The 21459-nt window shown below is 37.2% G+C and overlaps 1 protein-coding gene across 1 annotated transcript; it reads left to right on the forward strand.

The window, feature by feature from the left end:
• Positions 1-11: 11 nt before the first annotated feature.
• On the forward strand, positions 12-20246 carry HSD17B3 (hydroxysteroid 17-beta dehydrogenase 3). Its single transcript, XM_030969443.1, is given in 13 exon segments — positions 12-197; positions 199-263; positions 2336-2380; positions 8354-8425; positions 13949-14062; positions 14535-14601; positions 15357-15395; positions 16743-16779; positions 18520-18597; positions 18876-18888; positions 19718-19770; positions 20077-20191; positions 20194-20246. Coding segments are annotated over 13 exon segments (837 nt in total). The 5' UTR covers positions 12-111.
• Positions 20247-21459: the final 1213 nt, after the last annotated feature.

Below are 21459 nucleotides of genomic sequence, written 5' to 3' on the forward strand. Positions count from 1 at the left end.
TCATCCTCTCACATCTCTTCCAAGGCTCAGAGACTAACAGTGGGCTGGAAAGAGGCATTTTCCATGCAGAGTGTCTGATTCATACAAGCTCACTACCTTCTCTCCAACACCATGGAAGTGTTCCAGCATCAGCTATTCAGTCTTGTTGGGGCTCTGATCTGTTTCTGTGCTCTGATAAAATGCATCAGATTCATGAGACCTTTTTCCATATGTCTGAAGTTCTTTACCTTAAATTTTCTTTCAGTCAATGGGAGAATGGGCAGGTAAAGGAAATTGCTTCATTTTCTGCTTGTAATTGGGTTGTGGATTGTTACATAACTAATCAGGAATGGTTTTCCTTGCATTTCTTTACCCCATTCCTTCAGAATGAAACACAGTTTCTGATATGTGTGGTTTGCTTGGTTCCTTTTTCTTTTCTCCTAAAGCTTTGAGTTTATGAACTTGAAGGTTTTGTGTACTTGGGGGAGAATAGAAAATTGGTCAGACTGGTAACAGCTCGCACCCTGGTGTGTAGATGTGAATTCTTTCCCCTGTTGCTACTTCTGCTGTTTTCTCTCTGCTGCAAATGCTTTTATTTTAGTGGCAATGCACAGATGCTCAGTTTTCTGGTATGTGAAGCTGCTAGTTTATGTCTAGCATATATGCTCCAGTTTTCAAAGCAACTTTTCTTGTTCCTGCTGATGTTGTTCCGGTGTATTCTTTTCCAAATTGCTGACCTATCCTTAATGATACCATTAATGAACTAAATTTACTTTAGTCTAAAATCTTCAAAAGCTGCAGGTTGGCAGTGTTTTCTAAGATCATATGCATTCTCGTAGAATAACACAGAGTTTAACAAGCGTCTGCTTGTTCCTGTTGATTATTCATGTGTTTCTTAAGCTTGTTAGACAGTCAGTATAAAGCAGGGATGAGCAGGTGCTGCTGCTCCTGAGTTCCTTGGCTGCCAATGTTGCTGATGGCAGCTTGTTGTTAAGAAATTACCTGAACAGTAGACTTGTGTTTGATTCCTTTTTCCTGCATTAGAATTGATGGGACAAAATATACAAAATTATTAAATATATCAAATGCATCAATTAAACATATAATTAACTATTAAATATATGTTTAACTACCACATCTTCTAGTGGATGATTAAAATAAATCCGTTCCTGTAGAAGACCTGCCTGAATACTACACACTTCTAAGGCAGTACATAGGTCTCATTTTGACTTAAGTGAGGCAAAGACCTCCCTTCTGTGTATGAGATGAGGAACAGCAAGTGGAACTTTTCTGTGTAGAATCTTTCTTTTCACTTAAGATTGGAAGACTTGTTTCTTTCAATGAACCTTTATGCTGTGTTTCTATAAACAAAGTCTTCTGGCCCCAGTAAAATTCATAAGGCTCAGATAATTTGTGTTGTCATGTGGCACATGAGATTCTGAAAATCATGAAACTTGGCATGTGGAAGCTTGTTTCTCAACAGACTCTTCACTTTTCGTCTACAGGTCTGTTAGGAAACTTAATACCCACCACTTCTTTACTGGGATCTCATTTCCCTGTGAAATCAGAGAGTAATTGTTCTTCTGTTGGCAACACCTAGCCATTCAAAACCACTTTGCTTTCTGTGTCTCTGTCAACACAAAGGTCCTTAATCCACATTTTTCTTATATTGACTAGTTTGTCATTTGCTCTAAAACTTACCAGGTTTACCTTGGAACTGCTTTGGTTATTTCTTCTCTATTTCTAAGGTGTTAAGAATTTTTATTTTTATAGTTCCTCTTTTTATTTATATGCATAGTGTTTAAAGTTCAGGGTACTTTACAAATACCAGGATTTGTTTATTTTCACAGTAAGACTAAATCCAGAAGTAAACTGAGTAGTACAGATCTGAAGGAAGAGCATTTTATAGGTGGTGGCAAGTTTGATGTGATCTTTCCTTACAGACAGAAATCTTGTATGAGAAATTGTTGTATCAGTTTCAGGTGGTCTTTATCTCCTACCATTCTGCCACCAGCATGTAAATTCAAAGCTTGCAAAACAGAACTTGTGAGAATACGTGCATGGAAGAAAATTCTGCCAGCTCTTCAGCAATTGACTTGTTGCTTATGGACATCACTGAAAATGAGAGTAATAGCTACCTCCTGTACCACATGGACTACCTTGGGGAGAGATTTACTTTAATGACAGAAAGTGCTGAATGAACTAAGAGATGCATTGGTCACAAGGAAAAAAATTAGAAGACTGGTTCTATTCTTCAGTTGAGACATTTAGCTTGTATCATTCAGGAAATGCAAATGATAAAGATTGAACAATTCAGAGATCCAAATGTAATCTGTATCCTTTTTGCTTTCTCCAGTGGTCACAGGAGCAGGAGATGGGATTGGAAAAGCATATTCCTTCGGGTAAAATAGATTACCTACCTTTCATTTTACCTTAACAAAATGACAATTGCTATCCCTCCATCAGTGTCTTCAAATTAGTAAAATTATTCTAGAATTCAAAGCTACTGTGACAAACATGGTCCTAATCTTTCTCTGATATATAACCAGAATAGCTTTAATCAGATTCTGAAAGGAAACCAGTGGTGCATTTCAGAGGAAAGTCATTTGGTCCTCAGTGGCCTCATCAAACCAGGGAGCTAAAATGAGTGATTCAAAAGAGGGCCTATTGTCTTTCCAGGGAAGGAAGTCTCCTAAATTATCCCTTTTCTCCCAGTTTCACAGCTGATCTGCAATGGGCTCGTCCAGTATTAACACATAAAATCTAATTTTGTAGCCTTTACACTTGCAAACACATACTGAAAGTTTTATCTGAAATCACCAATACGGGAGAAACTTGTATAAATTAATATAAACTACAAGTTATGGAAAGTATAAGGAATCCTAATGGTTTAATTCAGAATCAGGAGCTCTAGGAGGCTGCAGGAGGAAGAGGATCTCTGTGCTGTCCCTGTAGCTGCTGCTGTGCAGAGTCAGTGCAGCAGTACCTTCCATTAACCCATGGCAGTCAGCACTGAGAGCAGGCTGGCCTTGTATTGTGTTGTACCAGCCTTGCTATTATTGATTGTGACTGAGCAGTACATTTTCTCCTTGGTCTCTTCTTTCTAAACTGCCTCCCTTTCTAGAAGCTAAACAGCAATGAATCAAGAGTTGCTGTCTTCAGGGCCGAGGTGACTGGGTGGAAAAGAACATCCGGTAACATGCAAGAGCTTAGATGTGATGCCTTCTGTTCATAGATTATAAAATGTATTTCACAGGAAAAGAAAAGAAATTGAATTGATTTAGAAGATTTTTGCACTAGTGTTTTCATTATGCATTGTTTAAACTCCTAGATTCCTTTTTACTGCCATTGCTGGGAATGGCAATACAATAACTACTTGTGAAAGAGCATTGAATGTAGAACACTCAAAGACAAATACTAGGTGTTAGAGACAAATACGAGGTATTAGAGTTTAACATTTGGCATAGTTTTGAAAAAAACCTATGGGAGAGAAGGGAAAATGCTATTTCCTGTCTACTCACTAATTTGCAGTATTAATTAGTAAATGGGAAGGGTCTGATGAATACATAGGTCAGGGGCAATGGGATGGGATCAATACAGGGAGAGTAGGTATCAAAAATGCCTGAACATTTTTATTGCGTCTCTGGGTGAAGTCCTCTGTTTGTGTAGCTGAACTAATTTACTGTGTGATATTTTATCCATGTGAAGGCTGCAAGAACCTGTGACTGTCTAAATAGGAGCCTCTGTCGTTGTTCTGCTTTGTTTGGGCTGTATGGGTTATGCAAGAATAAATCCGATTAAATGGCCAGCTATAACATGAATGGCTGCTTTATGCCATAAGAAAAAGTAAACCCACTGCTGTCCTTTTTTTAAACTTGGCTAGAACTGGACAGATTCTGTGGAACCTTTGTTCATTATTTTTGGCATTTGTAGGATGACTGAAAGTCATCTTACTCCATGCTGAGATGTACCATCCTCTCCAGGTGGTCCTTTTGACTGAAGCTGTGCTCAGCTACTGCTCTGTGGGATAGATCCCAAGCCCACACCATATGAACTCATAGTTTGGCACATCATCTTGCTGGCTGAAATAGAAGCACACACTTGTGTGTGGCTTGTAGATAAATAAATCTGATCCTGCTGTTTTAGTATTTGTGTGTCTTCAGAGGCTCTGGCTTAGCACTGCTGTCTTGCTGCTCTGATGTCAGGATACAAAATTCTCTGATATTCTTCTGCTGTAGGTTCCTCTGGCATTATGTGCTGATGTGAAGGCAAGCCTTGTTTGATGGGCACAGTCTTACAGAGTTTGAGTTCTGATGTCAAGTGATGAATTTCTTTCTGATGTCCTGAGCTCAGGCATGGGTCGCAACTAATTTAAGGACTCCACACTTGGAAGCATATGCTACCGGATTCTTAGGAGAGCTGGTTTTGTGTTTTGGAAGGCTAGTGGAATGTGGTTTCCTGTGTTTAGTTTTATGTAGAGATCCCAGTGGGTGGTTCATTGGATAAAACTCAGCAGGCAGAGGTCCAGAGAGAGATTACAGTATCTACAGGTTCCATACTCCTGTTTCCAGGGTTTATGCCTAGATACAGGACTCTGCAAAGTCTCTTAAACTCAAAAGCTGCCTGGGGCTGTAGGAAGAACCTGGCAGCCATGAGGTCTCAGAACACTATATTGTTCATGTCAGGACATAGACCTTTTGTTTCACAAGCTTGTTTGAGAGGCAGGCAGATGTGGAACTCAAGTTTATCCTCTTCTGACTTAATATCTAGGCTTCCCTGAAGGCTCTACATGTATTTTGAGTAGGTGAGTTGTTTTGAATGACTGACCTTCTTGAAGATGAAGACCCTGACCTTTTAACAGACTGCTGTGATGTCATAATACTGGAATTTTGGATCTAGTTTGCTGTATGTACTTGAAAAACCAGGCTTCTGTTACACTTGGCCCATAAGTTCTTGGGCTGGTAGGGTTTAAACTCACCAGACTTCCAAGAAGAAGCAAAAGTAAGTAATCTGTGAGTCTGCTGCTAGTCTGTCACATCTCTACTTGAGGATTAGCATTTCAGGTACTGAGGTGGTATTGTTTGTTCTGCTTTTGTGGTATAGTAACTACAGATGCGCTTTATCATCTGTTACTGACATAGTACCTCAGACATACTGGGTTTATGGACAAGGCCATGGTGTATTCTGAGATTTATGGTTTGGCCTCTTCACACTTCTCATGTGATGTCAGGGTATAAGCAGGGTGTGTTTTGGCTCATGTGGTCACCATTCTTGCTGCTGTTAATAGTTCATCACTCTCTTATAAGTTAGGCCAGTGCTTGTATTTAATCAGTGTTTCAGCAGCCCATTTTGAGACAGACCGCATTTATTTAAGATTCATTCATTTCTTAATTTAACAGGTCCTTAAATCTTAAATATTTGTTTCTGTCCTGAAATTCTGTGTAGTATTACCAGCAGTATAATACCTGTTAAATATGATCTGAGTTTTCCTGCCCTGGTTGCAAAGTATTCTATTTTCTCCACTTGATCTTGGATTTATTCCTGGAAATACCACTATTGTCCTTGCATTGCACAGATCATGCAGAGCTAGCAGAAAAATTGGTAGATCATCCTGCTGTGTCATCTCAGTTCTGGTCTGGTGGACCAAAATGAGGGTTGAAATATTTGAATCAGAATGAATGACTCTTTGATTCGTAGGGACCCTACAGTTCTGAATCCCAGTTAAAGAAAGACAAAAGGTGAAACATGGATCATATCAGTACAGTCCTAGAGAAGAGTCTCTTCTACAGATTCCACAAAGCATTAATAAGGATTTTAAATTATTACATCTAATAACCCATGTAGAATATAAGGAATTGGTCAAGGTCAATGTAGCAGTCACATGCAGAAGCAGTCATGGCTTGAATTTAAAACCTATCTTGCCTTTCAAGGAGCTTTATTGTTTAAAAAATCAATTCAGACTGAGCTGTAAACACATGCTAGCAAATGCAGAGGGTTGTAATACTTGTTTAATGTAGGTTTGAACTTTTAATCATGCATTTTTGAGATCCCAGTGTACTTGAATTTTCTTTATCATTAGCCCTATTTCTAAATGCTTAGTTGTCATGATTCTTTATGGCTGGTGTTGTTAATAATGTTCTTACATTTAGGCAGACTGAGTCTCAGAAGCATTTTAGTCCTTTGCCACTGGGAGTCAGGATTTCCTAACATTTGCATCTTCCCATTACACACTGGCTTATTCTTTACTGTGAAGGGAAACACCATTCTTTAACGTTAAAGCCTTTGTATATTAGGAAAATTCTTTGTGCTAAAGACATCAACACTAAAAGTTACCATAATTTGAAATGCTAAGCCAGGTTTAACCTTTCCTGCAGGTGGCTAGGGAATTCTAAGCACAATTACTTTTGTTTGCTCGAGGATCTGTTTGTATCATGGTAATTACAATGTCCTACAAAACCTGTTTCTGGAAAGGATACACATTTTGTATGTGGATGAGGAAGCAAAAGAGACTAGTCAAAAGAGACTAGAGACTTCCTTTGCCTTGACTACTGGTTAGTCTGGAGGACAGCAACAAGAGATGTTCCTCTCACCTGATAGGTAACACTTTCATAAGGTTGCTGTAAATATGTGCTTTTAGGTGAAATACAATGCAACCTTAGCAGTAAGAATCATTTTATAGTTAGGTTTAAGGAGGGGGTTTTCTATCAAATGACATACAGAGACAAACTTACGATACTGAGAAGCCCAGTGAAGCAGAACTTTTTTTTATTTTGTGCATTACATGGCTGGTAGTTTGTCTTGGGTTGGAAGATGCAAAAGTCTAAACAATCCCTGTGCAAACACCCCCAAATGACAGAAAGGAGCAACTGGAAGGACCCTGGAAACAGAGACCATATCTCTGACTGAAAATGCCTTGAGTCAAATTCCTTACAGACAATGGAAAATCTACCAGTGTGTAGGCAATTATAGTTCTTTACTTGAGAGCTTCAAGTGGAGTACTCAAAGCAGATTTCTGAAAACCCAAAGCACCTAAGTCTATGCAGGTGCCTTTGGAGCCCTGATCAATTATGTTAGAGAATCTACACAACACAGAATTGTGAGAAAGGCTGAAAATGCAAATGGTTGTGGCCGATGCCTTTAGCAGGGCAAGATCCCCTTGTACTCTTGATGAAGAAAATTTTTGAGCAAAGGTCCTTATTTCTTAACATTCTCTGCATTGTCTCATGAGAACCCAACAGGACAAACTGTTTCCTCAAATAGTTTAAGAAGAAAGCATTGCAGTGAGTCAGCTATAGAAATGAATGGATCTTCAGTGGATGGTCTTTGGCAGTCATTTCTTCTTCTGGGCAAATCAGAAGGTTCTTTCAGATGATACAAGCTTTATGTTTTATGATGGCTAATTTAGCTCTCTTTCTCCGTTCTCTCACAGGCATTTTTCTAGTTTTCGTTTGATCTTTCTTTATACACTGAGCTCAGCTGACAGTTGTTAATAACTTAATTTCAAAAAATGGGGCCATGGTCCTTTCTCTGACTTTGCTTAAAATTCTGATGGGAATGGGGGGCCTCAGAAAATCAGGAGAAAACCATTCTATGTTTGTTCTGCACATGGTTACGTGAAACTCACCATAAATGGATCGTTACATTAAATAGTGTTTGCAGCTATAGAATTCCAGCTATTGCAAATGTCTTTGTGGATGTACATTTTTGTGACTCTATTTTGAGTATTTATGTCTATAATTCACCTTTTTTCCTTTGATTTTTTAATATTTATTTCTTTTAAATTTGCATCTAATTAAAAAATAAAAAAAAAAAACCAGTTAAAATTTATCCATCAAACCTGGATCAGATCTAATTTATATTCAGTGAAAATTATTAAAGTCCAAGTCTTTTCTAGCTGCTGGGCCTTCAATTCAATAGGCTTAATGTACTTCCTCAGGAAAAAAAATAAGATGATGGAAGGTGATGCTGTGAAATGGCTGGAAAGCCAGCAACATGACTAGGCTTCCAACCCCAAATAAAAATAAAAATGTGTTTCCGAGAAATTCCATGTGATTTTCACTCCCTGAAGACTTTCATTCATTTGAAGTTGGCTCAAATTATTTTTATTTTTTCATATTATTGGGATTTGATTGTTGTCCAGTATATTTTTCTTGTAAACGTCCAAAGTTATGCAGTGAAGGAAATATTCTGGAAGTCTCTAGAAGACTGATTATTTTTTGGCCTGGTTTTAACTTCTCTTGTTTATCCATTAGGCAAGTGACAGGTGAATGAAAACAATTTCAAAATTCATTATTACTGTTTTTGCAAAACTGTAAAAAATGGAAAGACTCTTGTCGCCTTACTATTTTTTAACAATTTTATATTCCTCTCTTGTACCTGGCAAGAAGTGGATTAACTATAGTGATGATAAGGAGAACTTTAGAAAAACTGAATTTGGTAAGCATTTGTCTCAAAATTATCCTTACATTTACCAGGCTGGCTTTACAGGGATCTGCAAGTCTTTTCCCTTGTTATCTAGCACAGCAGGGTGCTAGGTATTGCTACAGCTGTACCTCCAAGTATTTCTCCAATACTGAGAACTTTTTTATATTACTCTGTCCCTTGAGCTCTTCTAGACATGGATCACTCTAAAAATATATGCTTACTTTCAAGGAGTGTAATGGGCTAAAAAAAAAGTGAATGTGTGCTCTTTACTGCCTTTATCTGCCCTCAAAAATCTGTAAATACAGATAAATAGGTCACCTTTAAAGTAGTTCTTGGAGCAGAGCAGAGGAGGACTAAAAACAAAATCAAAGTACCAGGTTTATTTTTTGGTTGGTTGGTGTATTGGTTGGCTGGTTTCTAAAGGTTTTCAAATTACATTTGGCTCTTGATGAAACAGTTAAATAGAGTGCCTTTAGAATTAATGTTCCCTTTCTTTTCTTCAAAGGAAATTAACCATTAATCTGCTGAACGTCTGGTATAAATACTTTAAGATTGACAGTTAGAATTTATTTAGGAGTCAAATGAGTTTTTATCCTCCATTAACTTTACAGATTGCTAGAATGAAAATCATTCTTTCCACTGTCTCTTCTTCTATACATGGCTTCTATCCAGCAGATTCCTTGATTTACATGTTTAAAAGTATCTGTCAACCCAAGACTGTATCTATACAAGTTGGAAAGACTTTTCTTTAAGAAGGCTTAGCAGCTGAGTCCAGCAGAGTATCATCAGGTCCAGGGTACTTACCTAAGAGAGCAGAACGTCTGTTGGGGATGTGGCAGACTTGGGTGAAAAAGTCTGCAAATTTTCAACCTGCAGCTACCAAAATCAAGGAATGGACCCAGAAATTTTCTATCCAACATGCCTCTCTTTTTTTTACTTGTGGGGCTGGATAGGCTTGCTTTCCCTTGGAAAGCAAGGGATATCTGACAAGGAAAGCTGTAAATTCCTCCACACTTTGACTGAGTACAAGGCCACCCACTGGACACCTTTCTGACTGAGGCCATAGCAGCATGCAATGAAGGACTTGCCTGTCCTGCAAACACTCCTACACCTTCTGCACACATCCATGGCTTTTCAATTGTTCAGTGACAGCTCCAAGCTTCACTGACAGCAGCAGTGTTATCCATATAATCCAAGGTGTGGGGAGGTGTGTTGTGTGACCCCAGAAGTCAGGCTACACTGATGAGGTTTAAACACTGTTCCACCTGGTTGTGGTCATAGCCTTTCCCACAACTTGCTGAAATAGGTGACAAATCCCAGTGAGGTATTTCAATTATTTTCAGCAGGTTTTAGCAGAAGTCCAGAGTGAGTAATCTGTTATTTATTGTGTCAGGTTGGAAATTAGTATCTTAACAGATAGATGGCATGAACAAAAGGAAAGAGAGAAAAATACAGCAATGAAAAGTATAGAATATCTGATGTGGAGGCACTAAAACCAGCAGGGACCTCTGGACACATTACTCTTGTTTCCTTTTTTTTAAATATCTACACAATACCTTTTTACAGTCCATTGGACATTGTATTGAAGACTTGCTTCATTTTCAAACTGATTGTATTATTTGCCTAATTATACTGTCACATCTGTTTGGATACTGAGTGCTATAAATTAAGAGTCTAAACTGTGGGGAATTACAGACATCTCAATGTTTGGCTTTCCAAGTTCTGTGGGCCACAGGTGTGCCTGAGAGCAGCACTCAGAGCTGGAGCCAGAAGAAATCCACAGTAAGAAAAACATTTATCCAAAGACACACTGGAATTGAAAACCAGATTTCCATTCATTCAGACTGTAAAGCTCTTTTAAAATGAGATAAAAAATACCAAAGTAAGTGTTACAGAGGGCAGACAGAATCACTAGCACAGGTATACTGCTCATTTAACACATTCAGTGCTGTTGCTGTGAAACATTGATCAAGCCACAATACCAGGGGATTAGAAATTATGGAATGCTACTAACTGCAGTCCTGTTTCATTTCGTCTGCTTATATTTCCTGAGCAAGCTGTACAGGCAGAGCTAGGTCCTGTTTGCAAAATACTCCCTTAGGATCCATTTATATGTTCAGGATCTGTACCATACTGTTGTTAAAGCCAAATAAACAAACAAATAAAAAAATCCACTTCTGCAAAATACAAAATTCCTCAGCACAAGTGTGGCTGGGGTTTGTAGGGTTTGGTAGGGATTTTATTTTTTTATTTGTTCTGATTGGTTGTTTTGGGGTTGGTCTGCGTGTGTTTTGTTTGTTTGTTTGTTTGTTTTTTTTTGTTGTTGTTGGTTTTTGTTTGTTTGCTTTTGTGGTTTTTTAGTAGAAACAAGTATTTTTTAAATGAAAAATAAGGTATGTCATTCTCAGATACAATAAAAATACAGGTGTAGCACTTTAGATTAGCAGAGAACACAGTTAATGAATTTGGATTTGGTGATGCAGGAAACTATACAGAAAATACGTCTGCTAATATAGAATTAAGTAGTGAATAAAAAAGGAACCCACACAGCCCAGGACAAAATATACCTTACTACCACAAAGACCTGTGAAGATGCTAATTCATTCAGTTGTCCTCCCTCCCATAGGCTGAGTTTCCAATCTGCTCTGCTGTGTCCTCTGCCTCTTGTCCTGCCTGCTCCAAGAATTAAGCAGGTAACATAGTGAGTTCACTGACTAGCATAAAACAACTCATCTTGCAAGCCTTTCTGCATCCTAAAAGGACATTTAAAACTGTCTGTTGTGTCTTGCTGGTCTCTTAAGGTAAACTCCTCAATTTACTCTCCTATCTCTAAATTTCCACTGAATAGGAATACCACCTAAGATTTAGTGCTTCTCTCTTTATAATCAAATGTTGCTGTAGTACTTCAAGAAGGCCTTTCAAGATCAGTTCTTGTGCCACTTGGGCATTCATTTTGCTACATTGATTTTCAGAACATTTTTGTAACTCTCTAAAATCTTAATAGGAGGGGAATGATTCTGGAATGCTGTATATCCTAAACAACTTCATACTTCATTCTGATTTATTATCTTTTCAGTAAATGTCAAAAAGCAGCACATTGTCCTATCTGACAGCAGATTCCCAAGTGGTCTAAGGTCAGAAGAAGTTAGATATAAAACATCTAACTTCTAAAATCTTATAACACATTGAATTAACCAACTTGGTTCCACTTTTAATTTTCCGTAAATTAGTTTTTATTCTATTATTTAAAATAAAATAAAATAAAAAATTTTAAAGAAGAAAAAAGACATTAACCTGTCCTGGTGTTTGAAAAGCTAGGCTTTTTACTCTAGGACACTTAAGACTTTTAAACAGAGATATAATGGCTTGAATCTTCAAAGACTATCATAAATCTGTCATAGGGAGCGAGAGACATAAGAAATATTGGAAATTGTTTTTTGGCTCTCTCCTTTGTAGAATTGCTATAATTTTCTGAAGAGCTGTCCCTGGGTAATTCATTTGTCAGCATGAGAGTTTTATTGTTTTTTAATATATTGGTTTATTCTTATAAGAGATGGAGGAAAGCCATCTGGAGTACTTGTTTGTTGGCTGACAGTGCTGGTTGCAGCCATACAGTTCTGTACAGACAAGGAGTTGCAGAGAAAGTCCAAATGGCTTTTTTGATCCTCATTTTTATGTTGCTCTAGTTTTGGCTGCCCTTCTGATTGTCCACAAGAAGGATGGCCACATCATCCCTATACTTTTTAAGACCATCTCATTTTGTTTATAGAGCTCTTCAAACAGAAGGTCACTGTAGGTGTCTGCTCCAGCTGTTGCTCTGTTCTTTCCCACTCACTGCATTTACACTCACAATGTCCTTTTATTTATAGTTTCACCATTCGCCCAGCCTGGGACCATGACGGGGTCATTTGCCACTAGAGTTGCTTTTATAGGTTGAAGGTTCAAAGGATGTTTTGTCCCTTTCATACACAGAACTGCAACTTAGAAAGAGGGCAAGAAAAAGGGCAGTCCTTCCTCCTTTCTTCTGTCATGGAGACAGATGTCCTCTAAAACTGCACACAAGATGCAGCGCACATTTCAGATCTGCAGTCAGTGTGCTTGCTGTTTCCTCAGACTTCATTACTTGAGTAGTGTAAGGTGGTCAAAACTTGCAGTTTGCAAAGAGCTTTGAGGGGCAAAGAGGAACAACTGGAAGGGAGCAAGTTTATCTCATCCTCCACTCAAACAGAGGTTCTGATTTGTTGCAAATTGATGTGCTGGACCCAAAGCCAGCTTTCTGCATCCTTGCTGTCCCACGGGAGCTGGCACAAGGCCTCTTCTTAGTGAATGAGCACCAATGGATGAGACAAAATTTCTGAGTGATAATTCAGTAAGTCTGATTCCTATTCAAGGCAATGCTCTCTGTCTTCTGTATGATAACATCAGAATACAGGCCAGCAAGAGACATTTTGCCAAAAGCCATGCACAATTTTTGCCATGAGTGTGCACCTGAATTCCTGCCACTTGCGGAGAGCCTGCAATCTGATATTCTATTGACATTTCCAAGCTTTGCCTGTCACTTTTTCAGCAAACTTCATCTGGATTTCAGGTTGCCCATAAAACTTGAAAGTGGGTTTAGTAGCAAAAATTTACAATGTGAACATCTAGTTAGAGGAGACCTTATTGAGCCCTTTTAAAGGAGAGCCTTGCCTTTAAAAATGAGTAAATAAGAGTTTCTACTTCTTTTCCTCATGAAACTACATTGAAAATATGAACAGCAATAAATCAAATGCTGAAAAAAATGGCAATGTACAACTGGGCTCCACTCCTGCATAGAAATGACACTGGAAAAATCACACACATTTCCCTTTCCCTTCTAATTGACCATGTAAAATTTAAGCTATAGCCTCCCTAAAATGCCTTTCAGTGCTGCTAAAACCCCAAGAAAGGTTCAGACTATGAGAAGGCAAATGTTAAAATAGGCAAGGAATTAAAAAAAAATAATACAGAAAATGCTGCATCCCATCCATCCTTGTTTACCCCTCCTCTTGTGTAAAAGGATAAGTTCCACTTGTTAAAATGCTTATCTTATCCATCAAAATTATTTCAAACTGTTCTGCAAAGCTGTGCTTGTGAAGGGGATCTGGCATCCACATTAATTTGTTTAACGTATGCTGACAGTGTTCATCTATAAATATTATGATAACAAGGGGAAGAAGTCCTGTGTGTCTTATTTCTGAATTTGTTTTGTTTTACCTTACTGAAGGACTAAAGGTCTTCTTACAAGACCTAATGTTGTTTAGGTCATGTAAGAAAAATTCCATTGATTGAATCCTTCCTATATTTGCCAGGCCATTTTCCTGAAAACAGCTGGGTAGAGTGAGAGTGTTATGCTTGTTGTATTATTTCTTAGAGTAAGAATGTTGAAACAATTGCTTGATGTATGATGGACATTACTTAGCAAGACATCTGGTTGTTTCTCTCATTACAGCTCCCCCTCATTCTCCATACATGCAAACTGAGGTTTTCTTGGCTGGTTGGTCTTTGGTTTTGGGCTTTTCTTTAGTTACAGAGCTGGCCACAGATCAAAAGGTGAAGGTTATACAAGCTGTTTTCACTAAAAATTCAGTGTACGAGAACATTGAAAAAGATCTGAAGGACTTGAGTACTGCTGTTCTGGGTCAGTCATTAAGGTCTGTTAATTGACAAGTATTTTATGGCTGTAGTGTATTTAACAGACTATTGTATAAATGATATGTTGTAACAACTTGTTATCCAATGTTTAAAATCAAGTATACATAATGAGTCTGTGGCTCATTATCTGGTATGACTTATGAAGCAACAGTGAAAAGGTGGGGGTTTGGAAGGTTTTTTTATATTTTTAAAGAAAGTAATCCTTTTAATAGTGAAAGAAATTAAACAACAGCAACAATACACAAACAGCTTTAGCAACTGTCTGTTTTTCTGTTCCCCAGAGACAGCACTCCTCAGTATCAGTGACCTCAGTGAAAACAAGACTTAATGCTAAACAGTGTTTCTCTTCACATGCGGCTCACAATCTTATGGGTCTTGAAGAGAGGCACTATGTTTAATTAGATGAACTGTGCACTTTGTCTAGATTTGATTCTTAACACTGTACTTTCCCTGACTAGTTAGCAATGTTGGAATACTTCATAATCCTCTTCCAAGCCATTTCCTTAATGGGCCAAACATAGAAGAATTAGGATTATTCTGTAGATTTCATCTTCAAATATACAATGAGGAATGGTAATTCATTGAACAAGTCACAGATTTTGCCCCTGCTACAATCAAGTATTAACTGTTCAGTTGGGTTGGAAATGAGCTGGGCCTGAAGAAGCATATTTTGATTTGGGTTTAATGCTTGGAAGAGCTTGAAAGAGAAGAAGAATGGTAGTTTTCAGCTAAACTGCAGGAAGCATCCAGAGATAGAGGGAAGAGTGCAGCTGACCTGATTGGAACAGGGATTAGCAGACCCTCTGACTCCCTGCTGGCTTGTAGTGTAATGGGGTCCAGTCCATTCACAGTCACAGCTTAAAATATTGCGTTCTTATTAGCGTTATTAAAACTTAGTTTCTTTGAGACACTTTACTTAAGTATGTGGAAATAAACAAACAAACAAACAAAAACAAATTTTAAAAAAAGAAAATAAAAAAAAAAGAAAAAAGAAACCTCATTTAAATACTGTTTACTTTGTGGGGGAATTAATTTACAGTGGTTGAATTGAGTGACAGGATTAAGGATGTGATCAAGTACTCCATTGCCTTATTGTTATTTGCCTCTATATCACTTGCAATGAAAAGGCCAGAATTTTTAAGTGTGTATCTTTCTAGCACCTCTCTCAGGATTCATTCAGTTTTTCTGTCATCTTCTTTCCCATATCTGAGAATCTCAGGCAGGCTGCTTCCCTCAAACTCTCGCTTAAGGATGAGTTTCCTGTTTTGTTACTTCCTGCTGGACTGTGTCAACTGCAATATTATTTCTGTTCCAGGTAGGTATGTGACACCTTCCTATCTGTTCTGGGGCTGTAATGTATTTCATTAAAAAAAATCAGTCCCACTTGAGAGTGACTAACTAGCTTTTCTGTGTATCATAATTTAATTCATCAGCAGACAGTGATTTTCAGCAGGACTGTCAGTGTTAATTTAAGGAACCCACCTGTTTCTATTACCTGTGAAGTATTTTGATCAGAACTGGCTGGAAAATTCTTAACACAATTTCTCAGTTGAAACACATCCTTGCCCTGCAGCTGAAACAGCTAAAACATTTCACAAATCATTTTCATTTTGGTATGCAGGGACATTTGCTTCAGAATTAAAGTTTTCAAGACAGGTAAATCTGTAGTTTGAATTTCAGCGCTGTACTTTTTTTTGGTCACAATTCTTTTTGCCAACATGTTTTTGCATCAATGCAGGACAGAAACTCCAGGAACTGTCTCCTAATTCTGTATTGTTACCCCTTGGTGCTACTTTTGGTTGTCTCCTTCCCTTCCAAGAACATTTAGTATTTCATGTTTTTCAACTCTGATTAAGATTTGTATTGCTCTGGTGTTTGCAAGCAGCATGTTAACATGAACATGAGCAGAAGATCTCAACCTTGTCTTTCATGCCTTTCACGTCTTTCTAAAAATGACATGAAAATTAACAGCAGATGTTTGTCCCTCTCTGGCTTTCAAAATTCACATTTCAAATTTGTACTGCTGCTTAATGAATTAAGATAATAAATCATGTAATACCAGTGAATGGAAGAAAATTCTGTAAGTAGCTTTGTGACATTTCTTCTCCCAGGATATAGGATCTATTCTATTTCTGTGTCAAAAGAACAGAAATATCTGCAATATCTGAATGCTATATATATATATATATGCCATTCTGTACCCTCTCGATCTGGATACAGGATGTTTTTCTTTTTGTCATTTCCCACATTACCTATATCTCAGAATCAACCTCTTTTGTTTTTGCAGTCCCTGGGCATTGCTTCCCCCACTGCAACCACATCCTTTTCAGTGTTCCACAAATATTCACTTTCCTCCAAATTACAGAGAAGAAAGTATTCTCCTAACCAGAATTCCTCATGGTTAGGTCCAAATAATCTTTAAATCTTTTTGGATTTCCTTTCCCCTCCCTGTCTGGATTCCTGCTAGATCCTGTTCGCCATTTCTTGCAGCATAATGCCTGAGGTCCAGGAATCCTGGCTCCCACAGATGTCAGTGGGATTTTCAGGACTGCGAAAGAAGGACCTTTTCCCGTGTTTATTTGGAAATTCCTCTTCATCCAAGCTGATGTGACTGACTGTGTTTTCAGACTTTGTCAACCCTACACTGCTCCTACTATCCTCTTGAGCACAACGGTACTACTAAAAAATATCAGGAAATAACAAGTATTCAATTAAACTGTGCCATTAATTTGCACTACTTGCACCCTTGCACTACTTGCATTACTGCCCTTTACAGATTAGCTCACACTGCTGTCCTGACACAATTCATAGTGTAAGTGTGACTTCTTCCTGGTAGTTAGGCTTCCTATCAAAAATATCCTTCAAAAGCGCAAAGAAAAGGTGATTTCTTATCTGAAAAAATGTATCTAATTTCACTTTAAAAATCAGATTAATGATTAAGTCTATTGCTAAAATAAGAATGAAAAAATAATACAATAATTACCACTAAAAAGGATCCTAAAGCTCCTTCTGGAAGCAGAAAAAAATTATATATTTTCCTGATTTTCTGCAATTTCTGATCCAGCTACAGGCAGAAGTGAAAATGCAAAATGAACATGGAGTTGACTTTCTCCTTGCAGTTATGATTCCATGTTGAAGTACTATGAAATTCAGAAACTGTTCAAAAGCTTTGGATAAACATAAGACTCTCACTGCTTAGAAGGCTAACCTTTGGAATTTTTCGACAACTCAGATGATTTTCAGGCTGCAAGCATTTCTAAAATATTTTCCAAAATGTTGAATGTGCCATATTTTAGCTATTTGAGCTGTATATATATAGCTTGATTAAGTGAAAAAACCTGTTATTAAAATAAAAGCAGTTAAAAATGCTGTCAGAAAGATGGGAAATGGAAAAATTGTTTTGAAAAGATGCAAGCAAGGTATTTTTTTCTATAACTTTGAACTGTGTTAAGCTTCTACCTTCAATGACTTTAGTGGTAGTTAGGCTTTTTCATTAACCGCTGAACTTCACAGTCTATCAATCAGTAAGATATCTTCTACTTCTGTTATTGCTGTATGATTATATGTATAGGAACTCCCACAAATTGTCAGTCAATTGTAGAAGAGAGCAGAAAACAAAATATGTATCTGTCTCCAGTTAAAAGTGTGTGGCAGAAATAGAATAGGATGTGATGGGCCTAATAAACAAGAAACAGCATTTGAATATATTATCTGTTCTTGTAAGAGTGGTAGTTTGGCTTGGAATAATGCTTTTCAAGCTCTGGAAATACCCATATTACTAATCAGAGACATTGATTCAGCTCTGCAATGAAGGATCTCTGTCCTCTTTTGTACTATGTGTATTTTAGACATGGGGTCCTTAAACTAGAAATTTGGCTTTTTGGGTGGGTTTTCTAGAAAATATTGTTAAATACTGCATTTTGGGGCCAGTACATGCTTTTAGTTTTGGCAAAAAAGTGTTTCTTATTGTTTAATTTTCATTTTGTTTTATTTTGTTTTTCTTTGTTGTTGCTAAATGCATTGGGTTTTAGTGATATGTACAGGGAGTTGTGATTGGGAAGCTAAGCCAAAAGATCCATGGAGCAGGAAAAAGAATGTGCTGGCTAAAGGGCAAAGGGGATCTGCCAATTACTCAGGAGAATGAAATCTTTCCCCTGATGACAGACTTTTTTCTCTGTTAGATGTACAATTGCATGTACAATGTTCCCATGGTTCTGATTGCGGCAGGCATTCAATTTTCACTTATGACATTAATCCTGGTTTAGACCAAACTAAACTGTAAAAAGGGGGTCTTTTGAAGGCACATTTGACAGTATAATAGGAGACCTATGCCTTCTGGGGAAAAAAATGTTTTCTGCTCGTGCAGAAATATACTACTATACTTTTACTATAATCCTGTAAAGTGTAAACCGAATGTAACTGTTTAAATTAAATTTCAGTCAGAAAGTTCTAATTCTGAATCTGTCCTCTGGTTCAAGTACTTTCCCTTGTCCTGTATATATGATGTACACAGCTACTAAGGTAAATCTTTCACATTGCTTTATGAAGAAATCCCCATTAAGTGTTTATCAAAGCATTGTATCAGTATAACAAATGATCAGAATATAAATAGCATTGCTCCATTGAAATAATGAAGTGATGTAAATTAGCAATACCTGACAATGAAAAATGAGTGAAACACTGTAAATGAAGTCAGCTCAGGGTATGTCTGACCCTTGGAATGATTTTGCCTTTGATTAAATAGTATTATACCAGTGCTCACAATTTGTCTTCATTCTGGAAAGGATGTATTTTACTAGGCTCATTTATCTAGTTTATTTAAAATTGTAGATGCACAAAAGTACTAGGTTTTGCTTACGGAACCAAGAATAAAATTTCTGGCAGGTGAGTGGTGAGTTGCCTAACTTCATAGATTTCACCTAAATTTTTGCTCTGATTTTGAATCCATGAACTCACAAAAGTGAGGAATGAATGATTTTAAGTAAAACTCCAAAAGTAACTTGATCAGCTCAAGTCTCCTTCAAATGAAAAATTCTAATGATATTTTCTTAAATGTAGCTAAACTTTAGATTGGCCAAAAAAAAACCCCTTAAATAAATCTAAAAGATTGAAGCTAAAACTTTCCTTCAAATTCAGAAATACTTGGCTTTAAAACATTTATCTGGAGGTTATGCTACTAGGTAAATACTGAAGGCATGAGTTTCATTTTGCTCCACTTTTCATTGCAAAAGAAACAAGTGCAAGTGTCTGACTGGCACCGTAGGGATCATCCAGAGCACAGAGCCACATGAAACGATAGCTAGAATAAGTGGGACTCTACTTTTTCATAAAAGTGTCAAAGCTTCCAGTGCAGTCTGCAGTAATACTTGTTGCATGTCCAGCTCAGGACAGTGCCAGAGTCCATCTTTTCTGGTGCACAGAAAGAGTCACCCTCGCCCAGGTGCACCAGCAGAAACTGTATCTTGAAAACTTCATTTCTGTGTTTTCCACCAATGCTCTGGGCCTTAGATTGTACAATGTTAGGCCATTTGTGTTAAGGACATGTTCACACTTATTTCTGAGCATAGTGAAAGCACTGAGCTTGCAATGCTAACGGTTTGTTTTGTTTGGTTAGGTTTTATTCTATCTAGGCTTTTATAAGTGCTTCTACAACCACTGCAAGCAGAATATAAGGCAAAGATAAATATCATGCAGGTGTTGCTTTGTCTTGCCATATTAGCCTTCATTTTGGCAAATTCTTCAAGAATATTTGAGATGTCTAAATCTGTATTGTGTAGCTGTCCTCAGCGAACTGCTGGGTGACTCTGCAAAAGTTCTGTCTTCCTCTATATGCAGCTTTTTTCCTTATTTCATCATAGTCCTATCACTGATTCCTTATAGTGCCCTAATTCATTGCAAATATCAGTTAAAATATGTCAGATGCTATGGGATTCTGCAGAGTGTCTTATGTAAGTATTAGATGGCATTACACTGTTGTTGTTATTTTTTTTTTTATTTTAGATAGTGATTCCTTATGGTGTTTCTGCTCCAATGACAATGTACCAAAACCCTGGTGTTATTACAAAGACAGCAGAAAAGTTTCTTAGTGAATCACTGGAGTATGTCACCTTTGGAGATAGATTTTTGGATGTTTCACCCATGAAATTTTGATTGAATTTGGTTATGTGTAAATGTCTTCCAAAGACTCCAGCCAAGTCTGTCTGGGCTCAGCCTGTTCTTTTCACTTTTTCGTAGACATTGGATATCAAATGAGAAAGAGACAATGGGTTGTATGGCACCAGTAAAATATGAAGAGAGGAATGCACAAGTAAAGTGTAGTGGTTACAGCACGGTATGGTTTTCTCTGCTTATGAGCCTTGAGTGAGCTCAGTTTCATGTCTGGTTAGTCTTTATCCTCTCTCCAGCTGCCTGTTTTCGTGACCTTGCTAAGGAATTTTCCAAGACCTCTACTCCTTCAGAAAAATTGGCCCGCAATTTCAAAAGTTTTTAGTGGGGGAGAGGAAGGACATGAAACCTGAATGTACTATCACAAAGACATCATTTCCTTGGATACCATGCTAACAAAATAGAGTAAATATTTATACACAGCAGCTGTTAATGATGAGCATTAAATGAAACTATAAGAAAGGCAACAGATTTGCTGAAAGCAGAGGAATTAACATTTTTCTCTAAGAGAAATGTGGTTACTGAAAGCCTGAAGTAAAAGCTTTTGTGGACCTTATATAGGCTCTAAGAAATGTATATTACCATTTTAACATAGTCTTAAAGGTCACCAATAATCATACTTATTTGATATTTATGAATAAAATGACAATTTTCTTTATTTCCATCTTGTTCACAGTGTATTTTCATGCTTTCAGTGGGTGTTTTGTGTCTTTGGTTTCTTTGGAAATTTGCAAGAAGATAAAAAGAAATCTCAGAATGTAAAGTACATGTGAAGGGGGTTGAGGGGAAGTGATGGGTTTTTGGAAAAATGGAAAAAAAAAAAAAAAAAAAAAAAGGATTTAGAGAAAGAAAAAAAGGAAAAGAAAGGAAGAAAAAAAAAAAATAAAAAAAAAAAAAAAAAGAGAAAGTATGAATATATGGGGATAGGTATTAAATAAAAGGGGGGGTTATAAAAAATGTGTGTCCAAAAAAATGTGGGCAGGAAAAAAAGGAAATGAGGGAAAAAAAAAAAGATCATAACAATAAATTATATAATAAAAAAAAAGGCAACAAAAAAATACAAAATGAATAGAAAAAAAAGGGGAGTGGTTTTATTTATTTTTTTTATTATTTTTTTTTTTATTATTTTTTTTTGTTTTTTTTTTTTTGGTTTTAATTTTGATGTTTTTTGTTGAACGGGTGTTTTTGTGTTGGGGTTTGTGGTGGGTGGGGAGAGAG

This window comes from Camarhynchus parvulus, chromosome Z, assembly GCF_901933205.1.
Source record: "Camarhynchus parvulus chromosome Z, STF_HiC, whole genome shotgun sequence".
Lineage (NCBI taxonomy): Eukaryota > Metazoa > Chordata > Aves > Passeriformes > Thraupidae > Camarhynchus > Camarhynchus parvulus.